At 52.0% G+C, this 26,842-nt stretch overlaps 1 protein-coding gene across 6 annotated transcripts; it reads right to left on the reverse strand.

Annotated features, from left to right (window-relative positions):
• Positions 1-6,200: 6,200 nt before the first annotated feature.
• On the reverse strand, positions 6,201-26,433 carry PRXL2A (peroxiredoxin like 2A). 6 transcript variants are annotated; one of them, XM_087862988.1, is made up of 7 exons: positions 26,278-26,433; positions 23,592-23,693; positions 15,962-16,124; positions 13,891-13,982; positions 10,754-10,894; positions 9,943-10,107; positions 6,201-6,951 (listed from the first exon to the last, which is right to left on the reverse strand). In XM_087862988.1, the coding sequence occupies exons 3-7, from the start codon at positions 16,104-16,106 to the stop codon at positions 6,838-6,840; spliced, it is 657 nt and encodes a 218-aa protein (XP_087719114.1). In that variant the 5' UTR covers positions 16,107-16,124; positions 23,592-23,693; positions 26,278-26,433; the 3' UTR covers positions 6,201-6,837. The 6 variants fall into 6 exon arrangements, with proteins under 6 accessions (XP_087719114.1, XP_087719110.1, XP_087719113.1 ...); XM_087862984.1 differs by having other exon boundaries at positions 15,962-16,141; XM_087862987.1 differs by having other exon boundaries at positions 23,584-23,693.
• Between the last annotated feature and the right edge of the window lie 409 nt (positions 26,434-26,842).

The raw sequence follows: 26,842 nt of genomic DNA on the forward strand, positions 1-26,842 counted from the left end.
GATTTGATCTGTGTTAGGGAACGTTTAGAGTAGGAAGCAGACCAGCACATCTTACTGAGTGCTGGCAGAGGCCTCATCTGCCTGGGGGGAAAGCTCTGTAGGCAGCTGCCCTACAGACAGAGCCAGCAAGGCACTTCCAGGGGCTTGGCCTCTCCCACACACCATTGCTAATTATGGCCAGCCCAGCCCTGAGGGAGTACTTCTCTAAGGAGAAATTTTCTCATCAAATCTTTGGTTACTTTGAAGCAACAAAGGTAGGTTAAATGCTTACCTCTTTTTTTCCCCCCAGGTTTTAAAATGAACTGATTTCTTTTTTTTTTTTTAAGATTTTATTTATTTAGTTGACAGAGAGAGAGACAGCCAGCGAGAGAGGGAACACAAGCAGGGGGAGTGGGAGAGGAAGAAGCAGGCTCATAGCGGAGGAGCCTGATGTGGGGCTCGATCCCATAACGCCGGGATCATGCCCTAAAGGCAGATGCTTAACTGCTGTGCCACCCAGGCGCCCCTAAAATGAACTGATTTCTTATCATCATCCAAAAATTTTCTTTTTTTTTTTTAAGGATCATTCTGAACTTACAGTTTTAAACATATCAGACATGTTTTAATCCATCACAATTACGATACTCAAACTGCCCCATATTCAGCAAGAAAGAACCTCCTCCCAGTGGATCCTGAGTCTGTCCTTTCTACAAGCCTTCAGTCGTCTTCAGGAGCCTGATTCACATTTGGTACAACAAGATGTTCCAGGCTTCTCTTGTACACTTTCCGCCCCAAGCCTGCAATCAGCCATTGGAGTCCACTGGATATCAGAAGACCACAGGCTGAGCTTGGCTGCCTCGTGGGAGAGTTTCTTCATGTTTCCCGGCTGAAAAACATGGAAATCAGGGCATGGGTGTCTCTTGCCTAACTCTAAAACTGATACTCTGTGCAGGGGTGCCTGGCTGGCTCAGCTGGAAGAGCATGTGTGACTCTTGATCTCAGGGTCGTGAGTTTGAGCCCCACGTTGAGTGTAGAAATTACTTAAATAAACAAACTTTAAAACAAAACAAAATAAAATAAATAAAACATACTCTGTCCAAGGCTTAAACATAAAAAGGGAAAATTCCGTGTGCTTCTCAGATTTCACGGTCATTTCTCAATGTAAGGCAGTGGTTTTCCACGTTGCCGCCATAGTGGAATCCCCGGGAAGCTTAAAAAAAAAAAAAAAAAAAGATGCCTGGGTCCATCCCCAAACGTTCTAGGATCTGTCCTGAGCAATAGGATTTTTTAAAGTGTAAAGCAACCAGATGGTGCTCAACCCTGTCTGCACATCATTTATCATCCCATATGTGTTTTTAGCCTTCACTACGTGTATAGGGAGCTCTAAACAGTACTGTCGTACATGTCTTAAAAATTTATGAAAATTGCATCCTATCAGCGTAGCATTTGGAAGCTTGTTTTTCACCCTCGCGCTGTCTGGATGCATCCCGTGTGGTACACCTCTGGTTCGTTCGCTGTAACCGTTGTAGCACACGAAAGCCTTTGCTCCGGCTCATCGTGTTCTGTCCCCTCTGTTGCAACATTCATGTTGCTCAGGCCCCAAATCGTGGAGTCATCCTTGACCTTCTCTTTCATCCCACATCCAGTTGTTCAGGAAATGCTCTTAGCTCTGCCTTCAAACATACCTGGCATCTGGCAGTTTCTCACCCCTCTGCTAGTACCATCTGGTTGCACCCACCACTATCTCGCTTGGATTTGTGCAGTAACGTCCTAAGTGATCTCCCGGGTGGCACCTTTGATCCCCTACAATCATGATCTCAGAGCAGACAGGGTAATAGAAATCCGATCATGTTACTCATCTTCTCAAAACCCGCCAGTGGATTCTTATCTCTCTCTGTAAAATTCGGAAGTTCTCACTGTGACTTGCCAGAACGATATAGTATGCGTTTCTACCATCTCCCCCTCCCCCGCCGCTTTCTTTCTTTCTTTTTTTTTTTTTTAAGATTTTATTTATTTATTTGACAGAGAGAGACAGCCAGCGAGAGAGGGAACCCAAGCAGGAGGAGTGGGAGAGGAAGAAGCGGGCTTCCTGCTGAGCAGGGAGCCCAATGCGGGGCTCGATGCGGAGCTCGATTCCAGGACCCTGGGATCATGACCTGAGCCGAAGGCAGATACTTAACGACTGAGCCACCCAGGTGCCCTCGCCCCCTTTCTGATCTCATCTCCTACATTTCCTCCCTTACTCATGTTACTCTTGCTTTCTTATTGTCCCTTGAACATAACAATCCTATTCCCACCGCTGGGCCTTTGTATGTGGTTGCTGTTTCCTCTGCCTGGAATGCTCTTGCGCCAATATTCATAAGACTGTGAAATTAATAAGAAGAAACCTCATTAAGGTAGAGTCAGCAAGCTAGAAGGGGGAGCCATACCATACTCAATGTCAATTATAGGAAAAATGGTCAATAACGAAATCCACAACAGGAAAGAATCATCAATTTCAGGCCCCAACGGGGAAAATATGTATATTGTGTCTCCTATAAGAAACTGACAACTCCTTGCAACTCAGCCAATAAGAAACATGGTCGCCCAGAAACCTTGCTTTTCCCTGATGGACTTTGGTTCAGAACAACCCCTTCCAACTTCCACCTTGTTCTCCATAAAATAACATTCCTCTCCTTTGTTCCTTTGGCTCGCCTATGGGTTTTGCCGCAGTTTGTGTGTCCTAAGTTGCAATTTTCTGCTACTCCTGAATAAACCCATTTTTGCTGATTAAAAAGCACTTATTTTTGAAGTTAACAAGTCTTGCTTTCTTACTTCTCCTAGGTGTCTGCCTAAATATTTTATGAACAAGGCCCCCTCTGGCCAACTGTCTGCAGTGGTACATACAACCCTTTACTCCCCGTGCTCTCACTAAATTATGCGAAGAACTGACTCCTACTTTCAACTAGTTTATTGGGTTGACGTGGACCATCATTACATAACACAGAAGAGTGACCAGGTATACCCGGGAAAGAGCATATCCTTGAATGGATTCCCCCCCACACACACAAATCCAGGGATCCCTTCCACAATCATACTTAAGTAATCGCTTTAAAAACAAACTAACCTCAAAAGAGACCCTTCTTCTTTAAACTAGAAAAGAATTTAAGGGTTAAACCACAACAAGACAACTTATCCTTCCCCTTCCCTCCCAAACATAAATGCACAAATACATACCTGCCTACTTGCCCCATGGGACATACGCAACTGAGAATAGAAGAAAGGTAGCCAGGCCTGAGGGCTAGTGTTCGGTCTGGACCCTCTGATCCAATCTACCCTCCACACTCAACCCCCTACAGGCTCTTCCCCACAGCTTCCCTCACCTTCTCTACCAGCCCCCCAGCCCTCCATCACCCCAAATATGCCTGGCTCTGGGAAAACAGGCACTACTTTCCAGGTGCCCCACCCCCACCCCCAGTAAAATAGTTTTATTTTAAAATGGTCATCCATGTGAAAAGGGCACTCCTTTTGAGAAATCTCTGTATTGGGCAAGAGGACGTTGAATCAGTTAAGTAAACAGATCAGACTCCTCCCTGTCCTCCCATACCTACTACTTACCTTTCCTCTGGCCACATCTTGGTTCAGGAACTTCATCCTGCCTGAAATGACGTCTTTATCCGAATCTCCACCTTGAAAATTCAGTTCCGGCCCGACCAAACCATCCTTGACCCTTGCCACCTGAAGACTGTTTTCCAAACTCATCAGAGATTATCAGGAGCCCCCTGGTTCTGGGTGAATTACAAAGATGTGGGTGCTGGTCTTCCTAGCGTCACACCAAACTCTTTGGGGATGGTTCTCAACCTTGAGATATTGGAATCATCCTGTAGCTTTAAGAAATATTGGTGCCTGGGTCCTAGCCCACAGATTCTGATTTAACGGACCTGGGGGTGTGAACAGGCATCAGGATTTGTTTAAATCTTCCCAGGTGGTCTTACTGTGTATCCAAATTAAGAACCACCAGCTTTTGGGGCGCCTGGGTGGCTCAGTCGTTAAGGGTCTGCCTTTGGCTCAAGTCATGATCTTAGGGTCCTGGGATCGAGCCCGGCGTTGGGCTCCTTGCTCAGCGGGAAGCCTGCTTCTCCCTCTCCCACTCCCCTTGCTTGTGTTCCCTCTCGCTGTCTGTCTGTCAAATAAAAAAATAAAATCTTTTAAAAAAAAAAAGAACCATCAGCTTTCTAGCGAGGACTCTTTCTTGGATTCTCTTGGTAGTTTGCATTATTCCGGATTGTCAATTCCTTCTCAAACAAAGAAAAGGGAGCCTGCTGATTGACGCCTGTGAGAGCCCGCTGGGGCTGCAGCGTCCAGAGCCCACAGATGGTAAGGTCTTTGGTTTGTAGGGCGTTTTGGATTCTTGCTTCTCAGAGTGTGAGCCATGGACCAAGAGAACGCCAAGACCCTCAGGAACTTGCGGGAAATGGCCCCGGCCGAGTCTGAGAACTGCAAAACTTTGAGCGCGAACAATTTTGTCCCCACCCCCACCCACCCACCCCCGACTAGGAGACTTGAACAAACGCTAGCATAGTTTCTAGCAGCTCAAGACTGTTTCTCTGGGACAACCCAGCACCCCATGTGTCCCTGCCTAGGAAAACTCAAGGCTGCCAAAAGAACTTACCCTTTGTTTCAGCCAAACACCTGACCACAGCCCTCTGACCTCCCTTTTCTTAGAGCATTTACTTAAAAAAAATTAACGATTGTAAACCCTTTCTCTGTCCCTTTGAGATGTTTGTGCATCTCCTGAAACCCAGGAGTGTCTGTCCCAAGGACCTGAGAGTCATCCCTTTGAAGCATAACCATCAAGACAGATAGGGCTCCATCTCCCGGTCTCTGTGGGAGGGGAGAAGCCTAGCTTAATAAGCGAGCCGGTCGGCAGACAGGCTCATCACCTTGACCGATCCCCACCACCCCCTTTCGGTGATTTTCCACTTCTCTGACTCTGCTCAAGGCCTGGCTTGCCTCCCGCCCTCCTCCTCCATCACCCTTTAAAATTCCAGTTAGCTCCGCACAGGGCCCAGTCGAGCTCAGTCCCATATGGAGGCCTCTCCCCTACTGCAGTGGTCACCGAATAAATCTCTTTCCTGCCTTTAACGAGCGTCCGGCTTTTCTTCGTCTCCATTTTAACAAGATTCTTAGGCATCTGCAAGTACATTAAAGTTGGAGGAGCGCTGTTTTATATTCATCATTCCCTCAAATGACATCTAATAAACAGCCCTAAATGGTAGACAGGAATTATGATGCCCATTTGACTAGTGAAGGAGCTGAAGGCTGGAGCTCCGCTCAGTCACACGGTTAACCCGGGCACTGGAACCCACTTCACGACTCAGTCACAATACCAGGCTAATGGGAGAGAAGAGCGCGCTGCACACGAGGGCCCAGCAGGGAAATGGGGGGGGGGGGAGTACGGCCTGTCTTCACGCACCCTCCCCGCCATGTCCTTGCAGGCTCTACTCTTCTGTAGTTGCAAGAGAACCGTTCTGGAAGCAAGCGTCGTCCAGGCACTGGGGAATTCTGATCCGAGTTCTCCTACCTGTGGCTGCAGTCCCCGGGAACGCAGCTCCTGGGGCCCGAGTCACTATCCCGACCCTGCTCAAGGACTGGAGAGGGTTGTTCAAAGCCCGCAGAAGCCTAGCCCTTCACAGGCCTGTGCGCGCACGGCGCGGCCCCTGCGTGGAGTCAGAGCCACGTAGTCGTGCACCCGCGGCCCTGCGCTCGTTGCCAATGCTCTTCGGCTTCTAGCCCCAGCTCTGACGGTCCCCATTCTTGCTCTCCTGGATACACACGGCCTCCTCTCCTCCTGGCCCTTCTCACTGGACTCCCATTCCCAGGGCAGTGCCCCCCCTTCGGGCTTTGGCTGATCTCATACTTAACACATATGCTAAAAATTCAAATGTAACAAATTAATGAATTAAATTATATTTCATCTTCTCTGTCCCTTCTCCTCATTCACCTCAAATCAGGCTGACAGACTACCGGTAGGAAAGCAGCTTCCAATTTTAAATGCCCGTCATTCCCCTAGGGCAGACAGCAAAATCACTCACACAAATGACGGGATGAAGGTGCACATCTCTCAGAGCGTGAGCGCTAGAGGAGCTCTCCCCCACCACTACCCCCACCGCGTACGCGTGGGGAACACTGACTTTTCACGCGCAACGTCTTCGGCACCAATGATTTAAATTCAACCATCATTATGGTAAATATTTTTATTGTTAGTTTTATCAGAAAAACTTGTATTATAGGCAATTTCTGATAATTTTATTAGAGCCAGAGATGATCACTTCTTCTAGAAAATCAAACCTCTGAGGTTAGAATGGAAGACGATGAAAAAATAGATTTCATTTGATAATTTACTTTTAGTAAGCCATCTGGAACCCGCCAATTCCTTTGCGTTTTACCTTAGCATTGTACTAATAGGTCATTAATGGAGAACACACAAGCCCCAAACCTTCATATCCTGACTCTTCAAGTCAATCATCAACTTTTCTTAGATTTTTGAAGACATGAAATTGAAAGCCATTTCCAGTAACGGCACTCACACCACGTACGCTGTAAGGGGGTGCAGCAGTCAAGGCTAAGCCTCATATTTTCCAGGTTTTAGCTGAAATTACCCTCACTGGTTTCTTAGATTCTTATCAGTCTTATCTGGGGGCTATTTTGCCTTATTGGGCCTAAAGAGAGCATGGTATTAAAATACATTAATGATCTCTACTGACAATATGGCATGAGTGGGCTTCTAACTCTCTGGGGACATGAGCGGAGACACAACACGTCCCAGGACACCGGCGAGTGCCCCCAGTTATCCCTGAGCGGGGCAGTTTCACACAATCACTTTGTCTCTGCGGCCGAAGTCTGGGGTTGGATCTTCCTAGCGGCTTCCAGAACAGAAACTGGGTTCACTTTGTCTCCAAATTCTTTTTCCCGATGCTCGAGAAGAATGCCCTAAAAGGAAACGAGAGGGAACATCAGTCCGCACTCTGAGTCACTCATTCATGGGACACTGAGCGGCAGCTTGGGCAGCAGGGGCCAGAGATCCGGGTCAGGCCTGGCTCCGCTCCTGACGGGTTCAGTTTGGGTGGCAAAGCGGGGTCAGGGAAGGTTACATCACAACGGGTGGGCCGGACCCGCAGCACTGTGGGAGCGGGAAGTCAGGAGTGACATCTGCGTGGGGCGATATGATGGGGTGGTCAGGCAAGGCTTCACAGACAGTAAAGCAGGAAGGCGGCCGCATGCCTACAGGTGGAGGTAAAAGAACACCCCAGGCAGAGAGAGCCGACACAGGTCGAGCTTCCAGAGAAGAGCTGCAGGGTGTGCAAGTGGAGCTCCGAGGGCAGACTCCCGCCATCGGAAAAGGGAGACACGCCCTCTCTTGACCTTAGTTTTCCTAAGAAAACGGAGGCCACTCCTGATACTGTGAAGCAAAATGCTCTAAGACAGAGGATATGCCAAAGCATCGGAAAGCGGTAAAACACATGAAATAGCGCGTGTGAGATCAGTATCAAGGAATCCTCTGAAAGAGTCTTTGCCCCAGGACATCAGGGAACTCATCTTAACAGAACAAATAAATAAACAAACATCTGTAAATATATTTGCTGTACCATTATTTATAAAGACTTTAAAAAACCCAAAACGTCCCACCACACGGAGGTGACTACAGGGAAGCAGATGAGGAAACCATCTCCATGTCTAACGAAGCAGTATGCGGCCATGAAAGATACTGAGGAAGAATATATGATGACGTAGGAGATGTTCATGATACGCTGTTAAATGAAAAAAAGAATATCTAGTAAGATATCATTTTCTAAACAAAACAAAACAAAAGGCTTCTCGGCTCAGCGTGGTTCTAATGGGTTGTGCACGGTGGCTGAGCTCACAGGATGGCCCTCCTCACCTGCTGCTGCTTTCTCAAATCTTCTATGTTGAAAACACATTACTTCTTTAAAGAAACTGTGCTTTTTTAAAATTCTTTTTTAAGATTTTATTTATTTGTTTGAGACAGAGAGAGAACATGAGCAGGGGGAGGAGCAGAGGGAGAGGGAGAAACAGACTCCTGGCTGAGCACAGAGCCAGACGTGGATCCCAGGACCCTGGGATCATGACCTGAGCCGAAGGCAGATGCTCAACCGAGCCACCCAGGCGCCCTAAAGTAAGCGTGCTTTGAAGATTATTATTACAAAGGAAATCCCCACTGAGTGGCAGCTGGCTCAGGGGGACTGCAAAAACTCTGCTCTCAAGAAACCCAGAGGCTCAGCCAGCCCAGTCCACGTTCCACCAGAAAGGAAGAGGGCCGTGCGCCAGGGAGCATGGACAAAGACCAATGACACACCTAAAAACACTAGGAATGTGCCAGCCCGGCTTGGGGAGCCTGTGAGCACCAGGTGAGTCACTGGCAGGCAAGAGAAGGCTGCCAGGTGAGCTAGGCCCTGCCCTGGAGGCTGAGGGAAGGCAGAGGCAGGAGAAGGAAGGAACCCCAGGGCACCTGAGCCAGGAGAGGCTGAGTGGTTGATCCTGTCGGGAACTGGCCTGCCCAAGTGCAAGGGCATCTGGAAGGGGTCTTTGGGAACCACCGCTGAGGAGCGGCTCTGGGCAGGGGAAGGGCGGGGTCTCTGGAGCAGGGCGTGCCTGCGTTCCTGATTTCCATTTCCATTGTACCACTCAGCAGCTGTTTATCTCTTGGCAGAATTACTTCATATCATTCATAATTCATTTCCTTACATGTAGATGGGACTAAAACTCCCTAACATCCCAGACTGGTTGTGCGGACGCTAGGAGATGGTGTACATGAGGACTCGGAACAAGGCAGGCACTCGCGGGCAGCCATGATCACTACGACATTTTGATGTATTTGCCAGAAAGGAAGCAAATAGGTTTGCATTCTATCAGACACCAATCCATGCTAGAGTGTAATACAGACAAGCGACAGCAGTTACCAAGGTTTCAAAGGAAGAGATTAGAGGTAGAGCTTCAAACTGAAAGATTTCTATTCCTACTAGCTTTTATTCTTCCCAGACTGAGAAAAAGTATGCAATTATTAAGATTAGCGGTGAGGTCCACCAAGGCAAACAATACCATCTTTTTACAGAGGCGGCCAAGCGTTAATGCGATCCCTGAAGTTGGCAGAGACAGGACTAGAGGTCGGGCCACCAGTCTCGACGTCCTCCTGTCGGGCCCTTGAAACTGCATCCGCTTCACCCTCCCCCTGCTCTGCGTCCACCTGGCGTCTGCTGGCGCTGCGTTCCAGCACAGGGGAGCCCCCCCAGCTCGAGGCTGCCCGCAGTCTGACATGGAGCAGCCACCCACCTGCCTCCTGGGCCCACAGGGTCCCTGTGCTCACTCTGGAGCCTCAGAGGCAGGGCCCGGAGCAGCCTGTCTGCAGAGAAGTCTGTTGCCTCTCTGGGGCGGCACCCCACAGAAACCCCACAGAAACGTGCTGTCTCCCCCCAATCTCCTTGATACTCCCCCTAATCAGGCCTGTTTTTCTTCCTTCTCTCCTCTTCCTTTTCTCTACTGTCCATCCCTGATGACCTGGGAAAACCGCAGGGGAGTTCTTGACAGAATAGAAATGCTTTTGTTCAAGCACGGAAGACAGAACTTGACATCAGGAGACCCAGATGCAGGCCCCAGGAGTGCCACTGACGAGCTGCGCTCCTGCGTGCGCTCACCCACACCTCTCAGTTCCAAGTCACTGGCCTGCGGAATGCCCAAACCATCTCAGGACATTACTGTGATGAGTGAGGAGACTCGAGTGTGAGGTGGCCTGTGAGCAGATGCGTGATAAACGGTCAATTCTCCACCTTCCCCTTCCTCACGTTCCCTGGCTTTCTGGAAGGAAGGCTGCAAGACTCCAAGTAGGGAAGGTCACCCCCCACATTGGGACCTTGTGCCCACAGACACACACACCCACAGATCCATATGTGAACATGAGGAATTTACCTGCTTTCCTGATCCCACCACAAAAACTCCCCCAAGGATGAAGCCTTCGCCTTCCAGGTTTCCAGAAAAGCCTCCATTCCGGGCCCGGAAGAAGTTGTACCAAACACCCAGACGGACAAATCCCATAAACATCATCTTCCGCCTTTGGGGACCGTAGAACTTTTTCTGCAGGAACAAGAAAGACAGAGCCCCTTTGAGCAGCCTGTATGCCTGCCTTCCCCCGGGAGGAAAGGTTCCCAACAGGGCATTCGTTCTCAAAGACCCAAAGCCTGCTTCCTGTCCTCCCCCCAACCTAACCCCCACACAGCTCCCATTCAGGAGCACTCTCAACTGCCCCGGGGAAAGAGAACCCTGCCAGGCCAGCTTCTGACCTCAGGGCAGGCCCATGCTTAGGACACAGATATGCAGCTTTCCACTCTGCCTCTGGCCCCTTGCTAGAGACACACAGGGCTCTTGTGCCCAGTAGGGTGCTAACAGTCTGACATCCGCACAGGTGAGAGTAGAGGGGAAAGGAATGTGGCTGCAGTGAAGTAAGGGCCAGGGGCTCGTGCTGGTCCCCGCCTGCATGGTGTGAGAACCCAGTGGGGCTTCAGCAATTTCCCAGGCTCCTGTGCCCAGGTCACAGTTCAGGAAGGGTGAGAGGACACCTGTCAAGTGTCCCATCACGCTCTGCCCAGAGGGGAGCCAAAATTCAGGGCAGCCGAAAGGGAGGGCAGCCTCCAGCTCCAGGCCAGACATACCCTGGGTCATCGAACTCTCCACACCCGAGCACAACCCCCACCAGTCTGTGTCCACGGGCTCACAGATGCACCTTTTCATCCAGGAAGATTTCTCCTTTGAAATAAGGCTGGAAGTCCTGCACTTCGGTCCTGATTTGTTCCTTCACCACCGCATACAGGGGGACTCCCAGCTCGTCCAGCTTGGGCTTCAGGGAGGACAGGTCCGCAGCCTCCTGCAGGAGACAGGGAACGTCAGGGGCACAAACTCCTGTGGTTCTGCAGCTGGCCAATTGCCTGCTGCCCTGCAGGCCCAGAGAGGGGCTGGCACTGAGTGCAGAACAGAAGCAATGAGATGCCCGGAACAATGAAGGCCTGTGTAGCCCAGCAGAAGCCTGGCCCCGCTGGGCCCGAGGCCTCCTCAGTCCAGGCTTCTTGTTCTCTCCAGGGTGGGAAGGAGAGGCAAGGCGCCTCTTATGGATGTCCTAACCATGGCCTGGGGAGCATCAGGTAACTGCGAGACTACCCCCAAACACGGCCCTCCATGTGTAGCCACGATGCCCCTCTCCCACCTCATCGCCTCTCCCCTGCACTCAACCAAACCAGCTCACCCCAGGAGACAAACTCCATTGGGGCCAGGCAAATAGCTGCCCCAGCGCCCTTGCTCAGTTGGCTCCCCACCCCAAAACAACCTCCCTTTTTCTCCCGCTCAAATCCCACCCTCCAGAAAGGGGTCCCTGTTTTGAAAGTTCTCCCTGGCTCATCCAGCCTGGAGTAAAGCCCCAATTCTCTGTGCATATCCAATCTTTCTGCTTGGAGACTTTTTCAGAACCGGGTCTGTGTGTGACCACCAAGGTGACCACGGTCACTTAAGTTCCCAGGTGTGAAATGCCGTGTCTTCCATTTCTTGTATCCCTCCATGCCCAACACATGGCTGGATACATGGAAGGTACTAGATGCCGGGTGGAAAGATTTGAAGGTGAAGGTGTAGAGTGGGGAGAATGCAGCTGAACTGATAAATACAGACATCCTTGACTCTCACGAACTACATGCTGGATAAAGAAAGGAAACTACACGTGTCTTGGTAAAGCTTCGCTGTTCAGAGCAAATTCTTCACTTCTGGTGTCGGAATTAAAGAAACAGCAGCCCACCCGCCTCCAATACAAATATGTTGCTGTATGGTAGAAACTACATTTAATTTTTTGTTTATTTTCTAGAACACACACAAAAAGGACAGCTAACAAAGCAGAATCCATTGCGATGCACTCATCAAGAGCTTCAGGGAGCGGCCGACTTGGCCCTACAGCACAGAGGACTACAGGTCTGCTGCGGCCACAGACCACCTATGTGTGAGATGAAACGATTTCCTCCCTTTTCCTGGGCTCTGTACTGCCCAAAGCCATGAAGTGGGAACTCAGCCCTACACCTCTGGTCTGGGCCACTAAAAGAACACAGACTGCCGTCCAACACACGTTTTTCACAAAATGCTCTGCCAAGCAGAGAGCAGGGCACAGGCAAGCAGGGTGTATTTAGGGAAGGCAGCTGCTCTTGGGATCTTGCAGGTTTAACTGGCCTTGGGAAATCCGGTCACAACAGGCTTCCATGTTGATATCTGAAGGCATCACAGACGTTGAACCAAAAGCCCTGAGTTTTTAGGCTTCGCTTCCCATGGTAGGTAGAAATACCCTCTCGGGATATCCACATGCTAACCCCAGGAAGCTGTGAACACGCTTTGCTACAGGGCCAGGGGGAATCAAGGCAGCAGGTGGTTGCTAACCCGCTGATCTTAAAGGAGATAATCCTGCATCATCTGGGTGGCCCCAATCCCAGGGGTCCTTCCCGTGACATGGTGACGCACTGTGAGAAAGACTGGACCCGCCCACACTGGCTGTAAGAGTGGAGCAAGGGGCCATGAGCCAAGGAAGGCAGACGGCCGCTAGCAGCGAAGAAGAAAGGAAATCACTCCCCTCCTGCAGCCTCCAGAAGGAATGCAGCCCTGCTGACACCTTGATTTTAGCCCAATGAGACCAATTTCAGAATTTTGACCCTTAGAAGTGCAAGCTCATAAATCCGTGTTGTTGAGAGCCACCCAGTCTGTGATAATTTGTAACAGCAGCAACAGGAAAGTACTACACCTCCCCACAGCAGTGTGACTTTGTCACCACCGCTGTCCCTCTGCCTCTTCCACTGTATTTTCCAGGGATATGTGGGGGAGACAACAGGCATTGAAGTACCCTGAATGTGAGCACATTCTCTGTCGGCCCAGCCACACAAGGAGAGAGAGCTCAAGGCTGAAAGGAATGCCCTGGGCTCAGGAAGGACAATGAGAGGACGAAGGACGACCATGTGGACAGGGCCCACGCCACCATGTGAGAAGCAGTGCTGTCTCGTTCCCAGTTCTCCCTCAGGCAAGGCAGATCTCAGAATCTAGGTCTTCTGCCACTGACTGTGTGACCAGGACAGGTCACCGAAGCCCTCTTCACCTATCTGTAAAGTGACAAGGCTGGACCCTGCTTTCTCTTGAAGCTTCCTCACTTACGGAACAGGTGAGCATGGCCTCCCTTTGAGGGGCCAACCTGGGAGACCACCCGGTCAGCGAGCCCCAAACTTCACCAAGCTCGTGCCAACTGCACCCACACCACTGGCATCACTGAGACCCCACTGAGCCGCGCAGGCCGAGAGCACACAGTGAGGCAGCCGAGGAGCACATGCAGATCTGTGGCTCTCAGCAGTCCCCCAGGCACTCCAGGTGGGCTCCCCAAGAAGAGGGAGACAGGAGACAGGTAGGTCCACTCCACAAGTATGACCTTGTGCTCCCCACCCCCCACCCTGTGTGTGCGGCACCCCAGGTGAGGGCTGCCCGTGGCTCTACCGGTAACCACCCAGACGCTGCATTTCGATAAGCAGGTGCCTGTGTCGTGCACCAGGAATACGGAATTCAACCTGGTCGCCACCCCTGATTAAATCGGGAAGATGGCCCTGGACACAGACAGTCCCTGAGAGCGCAAGGGCCTGTGAGCGCCAAATGAGAGTCAAGTATGTTTGCTAACCCCAGGATATGGTGAGTTGTTAAATGAATACACACAGGGAAAAAATCAAAAGAAATACCTAGAGCAAATAACAGTGCTGATCGAAGGTCAAAGTGGGCCTACAGGCCCTTGGTCCTGGCTGCAAACACGTTGGCCCCGCTTGCTGGACTCCTTTTCTCTGAACAGATCCTTGATGTACTCACCTCTCGGCAGAGGAAACAGCCGGGCCTGCGCACAGCCATAATCACAGCTCCATTCTTTTCCCAGAGCTCCTTTGCTTTGAAAGTCCTTGGTTCTGGGGAGAAAAGACAAATTAGTATTCTCTCCTCCCAGCCCAGCCCGGCCCCAACCATGGAGGCAGTCCATAAACGGCACTGGCCTAGCAGACGACTTGGAAACAGCAAACAGGAAACACAGACAGGAACTAATCATCCTTCAGAGGGAAATCAATATAGTGTAAAGACCCCGCTGTTTACCCAAAAGGGCCCCCCCCCCCTTAAAATCTATTGGCAAAATTGAACATCCCAAACTGGAACATTTCTGGAAAAATGGCAAATTCCTGTGCTGGTACCAGTGGACACTGTAATGATTCTTTAGGGCAGATACATGGCCAAAACCTGAAAGAGATCTTGCACTTTGATCAAAACAAAACAAAACAAAACCTCTAATTTAAAAGAAAAATGTATTCAACGAGAATAAGTCAACAGAAATTTTTATGAAAAAAAACTTTTTAAAAATTTTATTTTTAAGTAATCTCTACACCCAGCACAGGGCTTGAACTCACAACCCCAAGATCAAGAGTCATACCCTCCACCAACTGAGCCAGTCAGGTGTCCCAAACTGATTTTTTTTTTTTTTAAGTAGGCTCCATGGCCAGCATGGAGCCCAACAAGGGCTTGAACTCACAACCCTGAAATCAAGACCTGAGCTGAGATCAAGAGTCAAATGCTTAGCCGACTGAGCCACCCTAGGTGCCCCCCTACAGAAAAAAAAAAATTTAACCTAAATATGTTAACCGCACAATTATTCACAGGAGAGGGCAGAAGATGCCCAGCCAGGAAATGGCTCAGGGCAGTACGGTTCTGCGGCTCAAGCCGGCTGTGGTCCGACAGGGCCTGCAGCTAGTAGGGTGGCCTCGGGCACACGCCGGCTCCTCCCCAGACCTCGGTCTCCTCGCTCATAAGTGTAAGCACCCAGCAGCTCCACTGCGGCTACGGGGGCATCTAAAGATGGGTAGAAAAGTGCCCGCCGCAGTGTCTGGGAACACAGTTAGCGAGGGCTCAGCAAGTAGCAACTCTCACTGTCTTAGTATTTCTCAGAGGAATCCGCGCCCCTGTGGCATGTTATACGGAGAAAAAGGAGCAGGCTGGGGTCTGTAATCGAAAGATGGGAAAACCCCGGGCTGAACACAGCCAAACAGGGCTCTCTCCACAGGACTTCCTAGTCCTCCACGAAGACCTATGCCTAAGTCTGTAGTCACAGTGCCTGCCTGCCCCCGACAAGCTTCCTCACTTACGGAACAGGTGAGCATGGCCTCCCTTTGAGGGGCCAACCTGGAGACCACCCAGTCAGCGAGCCCCAAACTTCACCAAGCTCGTGCCAACTGCACCCACACCACTGGCATCACTGAGACCCCACTGAGCCGCGCAGGCCGAGAGCACACAGTGAGGCAGCCGAGGAGCACGTGCAGATCTGTGGCTCTCAGCAGTCCCCAGGCGCTCCAGGTGGGCTCCCCAAGAAGAGGGAGACAGGTAGGTCCACTCTACAAGTGTGACCCTGCGCTCCCCACCCCCCGCCCTGTGTGTGCGGCACCCCAGGTGAGGGCTGCCCACGGCTGTACTGGTAACCACCCAGACGCTGCATTTCGATAAGCAAGTGCCTGTGTTGTGCACCGGGAACATGGAATGGGTACACAGTGGTTCTCAAATGCATTTGACCCAGGAGCTCTTTTCTGTAAAGGCCCAGGAGACAAGAGCAGAAAGTGAAAAATGCTTTTGACAAGAAGAAGCTAAAATGTAAAACATGGTGTCCAATAAGATCACAACTACATACTATGTACACATGGAAAGGAACGTGCAAAAATAATAGTGAGTGCTGTGTCAGGGTAATGGGCTTATCAGTAATTTAAAAAGTGTTATTATATTTTTCCTAATGTTGTTACAGTGGCTTTTCAATTAAGAAAAAGAGAGACAGCCCTTTTATAAGGAAAAAAATGAATAAGTCTGCATCCCAGCACCTTGGAAAAGTACTGAGGCCGGTGGGGTCACTGCTTACCCTTCTCCAGGGTTTTCAGGTCTATGTCCTCCAGATACTCCAGCGTCGCTTTCTGGGACTTGGACAGAAACACGTCTGTGTTGGCCAGGAGCAGGGCCAAGGCAGCTGCCCCCAGGGCCCCCGCACCAATGGACCACATCCCCATGGTGAAGAAACTCGGATCCTGGAGGAAAGACATTTCTGGAGATTGAGAGGAAGGAAGAAGATGTTACTGCTCCCACTTTGAGACAGCTGGAATCTGGTCTCCATGCAAGCCTCTGGCTGGGCAGCCAACCAGGAGGCCAGAGGCAGGGGAGGGGAGCAGCGGCGTCAGAGTAGCAGCAGCGTCAGAGACGGGAGTGGAGGACAGGACCGGACGAGGGCCGCTGAGCACCTGCTGCCACAAGAGCTTGGGGAAATAACAGACACGCGGAGGTTCCCGCCCCAGGGAGCTCACTCATGGGTCAGGAGCGAGAACAGAGAAGTGACAGCCCTCTGAGACGCCTCTCTTGCCATTCTTCTCCCGTGCCCAAAGCCGCGGCCTCCCAGCTCTGTGGTGTGTCCATGCTGGGCCCCCTGGAGGCAGCCTCCTACCCCTTCCCCTCCCTGTCAGCGGCTGCTTCTCCTTCATAGTCTGGGGGTCTCTGCTATCACCTCCCTGGGGTGGGGCAGCCTTCTCTTCTTTGATCAAAAAATACTCAGAACACCAATCGCACTGTTTTGTTACCTTCTCCTTCTTCCTCTTCAGTCTGTGAATCCCTCTGTGAAACAGAGACCATAGCATTCATGCAGCGCCCAGCAGGGCCTCACCCACGGTGGGCAGGCAATCTCAGTACTTTCTCTCAACTGAGAACAGCTTTATATTTCATTCATTATACCAACAAAACAGGCTCCGAGTGAAAATAAAACCAAAATCAAAAAAGAAGCAATACAGAAAACCGGAGTCGATGAGAGAGTAAACATCTCCTCAAGATCTAGCAGCTACTGAACGGCACAGTCGAACAGACGTGGCCACTGGTAAACACCAGCGTCTAATCCAATGTTCTGCCCTGCTCGACTCGCACCGCACAGGTGTCTGCGGAATGAAGGGAGTGGATTGAGAGAGCACGCATTATGTAAGAAAAGAGCACGGTGCTGGGTGTGTGTCTGCCTCAGAGGGGCTGGCAAAAGAGGTCTGCGTGGGTCACGGGGCTCTGCAATGGCAATGGAGCCCCACGCAGGTCCTGCAGAATCCAGCCTTGTTCCCAGCTCATTCCTGGGGGCCTCCCTAAGGCTTCCTCCAGTTAGGTCCCCGGGACTGCAGCAGGTACCCCACCCAGCCTTCCTTCTCCTGACAACTACTTAAAATACTTCTGTTCCCATGGCCCTCTGGCCATCCTACGGTCTTATACTGGGGGGCCTCCCTCCCTAAGAACCAGCATGACTCTGTGCAGAGATCACCAGATACAGACCCAGGGCATATGTGTGTGGCCCACCTAACCGAAGACTTCTGTCTCCCCTCCAGCACTTGGCTGGAGAGGGGATTTCTCCAAACGATTAAGCAAAAGCCCAGAAAGCCACATGCCACTGCCAGAGGATGGGCTTTGAGGGACCCACAGCCGTAAGGTGGGGTTGGGGGTAATGTGGTGGTAAGGACTTTGGGAAGAAAGCGTAGGCCAGGCTTGTGTTAGGCCAGCGTGAAAAGTTCAGATTTAAGAAAAGGGGTCTTCCAGACAGGGGGGTGGGAAGGAGGAATGACCAAATGAAAAGAGCACTGCAGAAAGAGGAATCTGGCATCTGCTAGTAAGGAAGGGGGAAAGGAAGGGGAGGCCAGGTGTGTGTGTGGTGGGGGAGGGGTGCTGCTGGGGCACCTCTGACGGGAGGGCCTGGAGCTGGGAGAGAGGAGTTTCTTACAGCTCCACTTCTCACTGCGGCCTCCTGGCCTGGCAGCACAGGCATCACACCGAAGTGAAGATCTCAAGCCTCATCTCAGGACTACTGGAATCATCAGCTGCATTTGAATCAGACCAGGCAGGCAGTTCACATGCACACGGAAGTCTGAGAAGCACTGCCTCAGAGCAGAACCCAGGATTTTGTGCTTGGTTAGCCATAAGCCTCAGAATAAAGTCCAGTGACGCGGGCAGCCTGGCCTGGGAGAGCTGCGCCCTCCAGCTTCCCTTCTCTCAGCTCACTGTGGGGGGCAGCCGGGCTCGCAGTGAGCCCATCTCCATGCTGCTTCCTGGAATGTGCTACCCCATCTGTTCTGTTCTTCTCGACTTGGACACCTCCTCAAGAAGGCTTCCCGGCTGCTCTGCCTACCGTCACTCCCACTCCCAAGAGACGCTTCGTACGCATGACACTTCCTGTGTGCTCCACGCAAGATGTGGACCTATCTACCTTTGACTCTGTTCCCTTTGACTCTGTCCCTCAGTTCATCTCTGAATTGCCATGCCCAGCACGGTGCCTGCTTGGCACACAGTGAGCTCTCCAAAATTGTGCACGCAAGTGAATTCAATAGATCTGAATGATGAGGATGATGACTCATGGAGAACCCAAGTTCTTGGGCCAAGAAGGAAAGAACCTTCCAGCCCACGGGCCGGCTTCCAGTTCCTTTATGAGGCAAAGTTACACATTACTCAATTATAACTCACAGAACAATTAAGGGCATTCACAGAACAACCACAGCTCTCACCTGTGTGCTATAAACAGAAGATTCCCCAGAGCCTGGAACAATTTCTGCACCTCGACACATACCCCAAACACCCCTGGATTTCTGACATGTGTGTATGATTCAGGAGAATATGGCGTGGTCTCTGATCACAGGACTGATAACATTTCTGCGGCAGCACAGAAAAACCAGCTTACGTCTACCCTACAAAAGGACTCGCTTCAACTCCTTGAACACCTAGACGCATTGCAGGAAGCCCAGAGAGCCTTACACTCAGCTCCACACTCTCCTAACACAACACGGCCGCTCTTAGAGACCGACAGGCTCCATCTTCACACCAACGGCCAGTTAGCCTGTTTGCTCACGACTGCAAGGGGAACAGAACTCAATCAGACTCAACATTTATTTCCAATCATTTATTCAGCACTGGCCTGTTCAATAAATGGCGACTTGGGAGGACATACAACTAAGTGAAACCCCATCCTCAAGGACACACAGGCCTAGCACACAGATAACAGAAATTTGAGTGGAAAGGGGAGGCATCTTGGGCCAGGTATGAACATGAAGCTAGGGGGATGAGAGCCAGCTCCATCTGATCTGGGAAGCCACAGAAGCACCCAGAAGGAAGTGGCTGTGGGGCTGGCGTGGGACTCAGAGGGCAGAGTGGAAGGGCTAGGCCCTGCCTGGGCCGAATAAGCCTGGGAAAGCCTGGCTGGGGGCGGATGTCAGGGCTCAAGACACTGGGAGAATGCAAACTTCTATGTCCCAAAGGCCCCCCACCCCCCTACCTCAAGTTCAAGAGCCAGAATACAAGATACGGGTGTTGTGTACCACCCCATGCCCACCTCAAGCTGTGACCCAGAAAGTGTGAGCAGAGAATCACCCCTTTGAGAAGCGTGGACCTTGCTCTCAGGCCCAGCAGCACTAAGATGGGAGAGCAGTATTAGCTCCAGAGATGAGTCAGGCCTCTCCGTGAACAGACGCCAGGGGGCCTCCAGCAGCTGGCTCTTCTGCTGGGGTTAGCGGTGAAAATTCACCCCTAGAAACACCTAGAGAATGTGCAGGTCCAGCCCCGCAGCCAAGCCTCCCTGAGCTACAAAGCATTCCCATCCCGGCACGTCTTGGAGCATGTATCACAGCAGCTCCCTGCATAGTGAGAGTGACTCGGGCTCCTGGATCACAGCTATTCCCAGGACAAAGGGGGGGAGGGGAGGGGGACCCTACTCTCTCAACAGAACAAAGCATTTTCACACGGGCCTCTAAGGCTAACAGGAGAGATAGGGAAGCCAGTAAACCAGCATTTATTTAGTGTCACTTGACGCTCAGGGCCTAATTTCATTCACCCAACAGTCTTTGATGCAGATAATACTCTTACAGTGACAACACTGAATTCGGAGAAGTTCAGGACCTTCTCCAGTGTCACAGAGCCCACAGGCAGCAGTACTGTAACCTGGACCCAGATCACTGGGCTAAAGCTGCAATCCTTCTACCATCATACCTAGCCTCCCCACACATTCATTTGTAGGTTTCTGGGGGTCAAGGGGTATGATCCCCCTTTGTCTCAAGGAGCATTAAAAAAAGATTGACTTGTTTTTTCAGTCATCAAATACAGCCAAGCCATTATAGGAAATTTACCATATGACCGATGTCCCCTCTCTGTCCTCCCCTTTCTATCCTCATCCGTTAAGGAAAAGGTCAGTTTCTCAGAGGTAACAGCAAGGTCTTTCACAGAAGTCCGCCCCCACCTCACACAGCTACAGTCCTGGGTTCTCGCTGTGCGACTTATCGGGTCTCATCCTCTCCCACGGAAGAAGGTGAAGCATGCTTAGAGCACAGACCAACAACAGCTGTGGCCGCTCAGAGTGGCAGCTCTGGTGAGGAGAGAGCGTGCTGGTGGGGTGGGGGACAAGACCCAGCTGGGCTCCCTAGGCGAAGCTGGGGTCATCCCCTCTCCCAGCCTCATTTTCCTCCACTCCAAAATCATGGGGCTGGACAAGGTGAATGTAAAAGCTCCTTAAAGCACCCCAGTGCCATCATGCGGGGTCTGTCAAAAGCAGCTCACTTTGGAATCTGCACATTCTTGGGTCCCCATCAGAACCCTCCCCCCTCCATTTCAGATTCCAGAGTGTTTCTTCTTCCCTGAAGCCCAGAGCGCCACAAGCCACTCCCCACCCTGTCCCTGATCCCCAACCTCCGTAGTTCAAACCTGGGAGCAGGGCACTCACCATTCACAGCGGCCACACTCCCGCTTCTGCTGACAAAGAGGCCGACCCAGCAGGAGCAGGCGGGAATCAGGCTGCAGGGGAGGGCTGGAGGCGGGGCTCTGGAGTCCCGCCTATGGCCCCAAGCTCACTCTCTCACACGATGGGCAGGACCAGGCCACCCAGAAACCCTGGGGCTCCTTCAGCTGTTAATACTCAATCTCCAGAAAACATCAAAATGGAGAGCTGCCAAGGCCCCCAGCCCTTCAAATAGCTGAACAAAGTTTGAGTCATTTGCAGTCATGCAGATTGTAACATTGATCAAGCGCCAGCAGACCTTCCCTGCTATGCGGTGCTGACGGTGCTGACGAATGAAGCAAAGGCCTTAACACCGCCCACGTGTCACACTGAGATCAAAGAGAGATGTCCCTTTCTCTATGGCTCCTTCTGCAGCCTGCTCCTTGCCCCATTCATCACCCCACACCCAAGAAGTCGGCGAGCACCACTGAGGCCCCTTACTTGCTATCTGTTTTTACCCCCTTTGCCTTCCCTTCTGGTTCTTCCACTTAAGTGGCTCCTCTCACCCCACCCCTTCCTGGGCGACCTCACCTACTTCCAGCCCTTCACTCCACCCCTTGGTATTGACGTCCAGGTTCCGATTGCTGTTCCTGACTCAAAGTTTGCACCTAGAGGTTCGGGAGGTCATCTCTGTGGCACCATGTCCAACACTGACCTCCACTTAGCATCAGTGTTTCTTCTGGAGTTCCCCAGCCAACACAGGCATCTGGCCGACTGCTCGAGCCAGAAGCTGAGAGTCGCAGCCCACTCCTTCTCCCCTGTTGCCCGCCTCTAATCAGTCAGGAGGTTCGGTCCATCCTGTGAAACGTGTTTGCCCCCTGTTCTAACCTCAGCCTCACTGCGCCGTCCAGAACAGGCTTGGCCAGAGCCAGGTCCTCTCCAGCTTTCTCTCCAGGCTGCAGCCAGAGTAACGGGAGAACACCCCAACCTGCCCGCATCCTTGCCTGCTCCTGGGCTCTCCAAAGTCCTCAGCATGGCCGACAGGGCCCATCCCAGAGGAGCTGCAGGCCGCCATTCCGGCCACGCCACACGCAAGGACCGTAACATGTCTTGTTAGGCCTCCAGACTGTTGCTGTGCTGTTTCCTTTGCCCGGGATGCCCCACCCCGCCATGTAAACGACATAAAGGCCCGGACAAATAACCCTCTGTCTCCCAAGTGTGTCTTCCTGAAAGCCCCAACTATCAACTGTTCCCACACCTCTGATGATAGAGAGCGTGCAGGTGTGTGGAGACGTACACATACCTTTGCCACCGCACAAGCAAACGGACCGAGTATTTCAGTTACTGGCGTGTCTGTGTGCACACTATGGTAGAGCGGCTGCTGTCTTATTCATTCCTCCTTCCCCAGCACTTAACACAAATCCTGCTCATCAATAGGCCATCAATGTCCAACGAAATTACCTGAATATAATTTAAACTCCATGTTGAAACTAATTTGGAGGCACCCAATTTCAGCTCAGTACCAGAGAGTTATTTTGGACAGGGCTGGCTTGACCTTGAATCAAACACTCAAGCCTGGGGTTTAGGTGACCTTGGGTTGGGTCCTAGCTCCACTGCTCAACGGCAAGGCAATCTGACATAAGCTATGAAGACATTCTGTACCGACAGAGGAAGGAACTAGCAAATCTCAGGCTGTCCCATTTCTGACATCCACAGACTGTAAAGTACCGCCTGGCCGCAAGTGCAGGGTTCCGACGTCCAGAAAGTCATGGGGGCACCCGCGGCCAGCGCTCTCCTGCGGGATGTGCACACGCTCATTCCCGGTTTCCCCAGGCCCAATTCCTGCCTGTTCAAGGAGCTGCCTCTGGGCAGGAACTGATAAAGTCTTCATAAAACAAAGTATCAGCACTGGGTGGGATAATTCATGCCTGAAACAAGTAGAGACAACATCGTAGTCTCTACACAGAGGGTACACCTGCCCAGCCCAGCCCCACCCAGGGAAGCCTCCCTCCCCAGAATGAGCTGGCTTGAGACAGGCCGAAAGGAAGAGAGGGGTGCTGAGGAAGGCAAAGGAAATGAAGAATGCACATGGGCCTCCTTGCCTCCAGCCGTCAGTGAAGGAGGCTGGAAGGCACGTTTCATCTTCCTTCTTTGCTCTCCTGTTCCCTCTCCTTCCCTCAGAGCTCTGGTCAGCCCCTCCTTCACTGAGTAAATGAGGAAACCAAGGCCCAGAGAAGGGGCTAGCTAGTCCAAGGTCACATCGGGGTAGGGCTGGTCAGTGGCTGTGCTGGGACTCAGGTCTGGGTCTCCCAACCCCCAATCCATGGCTATTTATCCTGCACTGGACATTCCTGCAGAAGCTGGAATGGTGGGGGTGGGGGATCAGGGTTCAGGAAGGCCAGGGGTGGGGGCTGGTTCCTGAAGTCTTCTCACAAGCCTGAAGAAGGCTAAAAGCAAAACTGCTCCTGAACAGGGCCTGGGAAATCTGTGGCTAGAGAGGGTACCAGTCTTTCCCAGGCCCAGAGCTTTGCAAGCAGCTTACAACGCAAAAGCAAATGTTTTTCTAAGGGTCACATTGCCCATTCTCAGCTGGGAGGCCATTCTGCACCTCTCCTGCCCACAGTAACAAGGTCCTGTCAATCCTGGATGATAAAAGGACAGGCTTAAAAATGCCAGGGCATGGGCACCCGAGGGCCCATGGGCAGTAGGGGATACGTTCCCACCCTTGTCATCAAGGACAACAGACCTAGCCAGTTAACCTAGCTGTGAGCTCTCACCTACTTGCCTCAGTCTCCAACTTCCTGTTCTGCGCCTTAGGGTGACCGTCTGCCCAGCTCTGGCCCAGCCGTCCTCTCAGATGGCAGAGGTAGGAAGTTCTGAACAGATGCTGAAAGCAGAACAAGAGGACATAATCAAGCTACTGGGAAACTCGGAGACAAAGACAAATCCTCTGATCTGGGATTGAAGCTACAGAGCCCCCATCCCCACCCCCACCGCATACACGGCCATTCTGCCCCTTGCTTGCACCTGCCTCCTGACTGGGCTCAGAACACCAGCTCTGTCAGGTTATATGGGTGTGGATGGGAGGGCAAGGGCGATACTACAAAGACCCTGGGCTTTGGGATAATAATCCTGGGTTTCCACTCTTTGAGAGGTCACCTTTTCCTTATCTCCTTCCCAAAAAGAAGGGAACTTTGAGGGGTTGTCTGGATATATATAAGAATATATAAGAGCAACATACAACACAATAAAATACTGCAGAATACTTTTATTTTTTGAGTACTGCATAATTTTAAGGCATGATCCTTCCCTACTTTACGGGACTCAGATTCACTCATTCTTTGAGGGCAGGTCATTTGAAGAACATAAAACACTGAACAAGTTCTCCAGCTGTACCACCCCCACTGCGTTACTACAGGCCTGCCTCGTGGGTATGACTCTGGGTCTGGAGGGAACCCTGGCTGGTCTCAGGCCCCTCTGGCCTAGCTGTCCACTCTACAATGCATCCTCCACGCAGTGCCTGTCACCACCGCCTTCCACCCTAACAGCACCAGGGAAGGCAAAGGGCACTGTTCAGTTGAAACCTCCCTGTGCCAAAGGCCACTGAGCTCAGAGGTGAGGCTGGTTCCCCCAGCCTCTAGACAGTTGTTGCCACACAAGCCTCAGGAGAGGGAGACTTGGGAGTCTCTCAGCTCAACATTTCACAGAGGCAAGCATTTGGCTGGCAGGAGAGCTGCCTTATTTCTGAGATACGGACAGAGCCTGGGGTTTCAAGCCCCAGAATTCTAGTCCTCATCAAATTTTCTGAGAACCAATTAAGTGACACAAGCTGATATGACAATCATCAGAAATGTCTTCTGTACCCCTAGGGAACAATGCATTAGATCTCAACCAATGGCATGCCCTTTTAAAGGAGGGGGATGTGGGAAGAGCCACACCAAGAATAACTAAAATCTACATCAAATTCCTACAGGTCGTAGAACCTGGACAAGGCACTATTTTTGCAACAAAACAATGTGAATGATTCCAGAATTACCTTCTACAGAGTTGTAACAATCAAAAGATTAAATGTACAGATGGCGTAGGGCACGTGGGTGGTGCAGACAGTTAAGCCACCAACCCTTGGTTTCAGCTCAGGCCCTCATCTCAGGGTCGTGGGATAGCCCTGTGTGGGGTTCCCGGCAGAGTCTGCTTGGACCTTCTCTCCCTCTGCCCCTCCCCCTTCAAAAAAATAAGTAAATCTTTTTAAAAAATGTACAGATGGTGCTTTGTAAGCTACCTTACAAAGAGTGACATAAATATGAGGTATAATGCTTACTCATTTCTAGATTAGTCAATAATTGCCCCTAAAATGTAGTTCGTACACAAAATGGAGGGTTTCTGATGACTGGGTATGTTCCAAGGAGTCGAGGTTTGCATTCTGAATCCCAGTTCTTGGGCTACAGGGCGGGGCCAGAATAGGAACATCCAAGCAGTTTCTTGGACAATGCTTTTTAAAATAAATTCTAAGTGATTCTTTTTTTTTTTTAATCATCTACCAAATTCAAAGGAAAATACATTGAAATAAAAAAAAAAAAAACACTAACTTGAAGTCTAAGTAATTGAGCTGCAGAAACAGCATGGTCTGGAAGGAAAAAAGGCCGAGAGTCAGCTGAATCTGAACCCCAGTCCAGCTTCTGGACTCCCTGGGTGTGCTCCCTCCCCAGAGCCCTTGTCAGGCCGGGCCTTAACCATTTTTTCTCCCTCTCCTTCACCTCCCCACCCATGCAACAACCTCGAGCCCGACTGGTCAGATCGGTGCCTTGTTCGTCTTCTCGCTCCCAGACTTCAGCACAGGGATTTAAATATACACTTGGACTCTTTCCAGTTGTCAGGCGTGTGTAACGTTGAGGGGAAGGAGGGAGCAGGTGCCTGAGATTCCGAGGAAACCGTGGCCCCATAAAACACGCGGCCCTATGGAAGCACAGAGCCTATGCGAGTGCAGAGCCGGGGAGCCAGGTCCCTCAACCTCTGTGGGTTCACCTGCGGCTGTGCCGCCCGCTACCCCCGGGCAGCTCCCGGGCCCGCCCCAGGCTCGGCCCGGCGGAAAGGGCGCGCCGGGACAGAGTCCTTTTCTCAGTTCTCTGTCCCAACAATTCAGGCAGGCCGGTGTCATCCGCCTCACTCAAAGCCCGGGGACTGGGAAGGAGAAGGGGAAGGGGAACGGGGGGTGGTTCTCCGCCAGTCAGATAGATCGGCGCCGCCCCTGGTCTTCGGACCTCCAACGCCGGGTTCTCCCGCAGACCGCGGCGCGCCGGGCTGGGACGACGCCGTCCGCCGCGGCGGTGGGGAGGGCTGCCTGGGGCCTGGCAGGTGCTGCCGTACCCCGCCGACTCGGAGGGAGCTTCCAGCCGGCTCTAAAGCCGCCGGAGGGGCCACCCGCGCGCCGCGGACCGGGCCTCGCTCACCCGGCCCTGCCTCAGTTTCCTCACCTGCGCCGCGGCGGAACCCACCCCCGCGGACGTCACGTGCGCGCGTGCAGCTAGCACCGCTTGCCCCCGCCCGCCTGCTCCGGGGTCGAGCGCCTGGAGGCTAAGGGGCCAGGCCCTCCCCCAGCCCCAGGGGTCCGAGAGGTGGTCCCCGCGCCTGCGCTCCTTGGCGCCTGCGCCGCCGTGCCTCTCCCACGTGACCGGCCCCGCTCCTCCCGTAGGAGCTCGGACTCCACCGCCCCCTCTCCCCCGGCAGGGCCCCGCCCCCTGTGGGAGGAGCCCCAGCTCTGAGGCCGTCCCACTTGTTCGGCACTGCGCTGCGGAGGCCAGCTTACCTTAGATCCTCGGGCAGCTCCATCCATGTGCCGTTCCTCGTTCTCACAGCGCTAGCTTAGTTCAGTCAGTCCCGAGTGGTGACCCTAGACCCCTGACTCATTCGTTAGGGGCACTGCCGGGAGCAAAAGGAGATTCTGGACTGCCTTAGTTGGCTCTGAAAACACCTGCCCTGTAGCCGTGGGCAGAAAACACACCTTTCAGCTTAGCGATTTTTTGAGTTTTTTTATGGACT

This window comes from Ursus americanus, chromosome 6 (genome assembly GCF_024610735.1).
Source record: "Ursus americanus isolate L20-20 chromosome 6, mUrsAme1.1.p, whole genome shotgun sequence".
Taxonomy (NCBI): Eukaryota; Metazoa; Chordata; class Mammalia; order Carnivora; family Ursidae; genus Ursus; species Ursus americanus.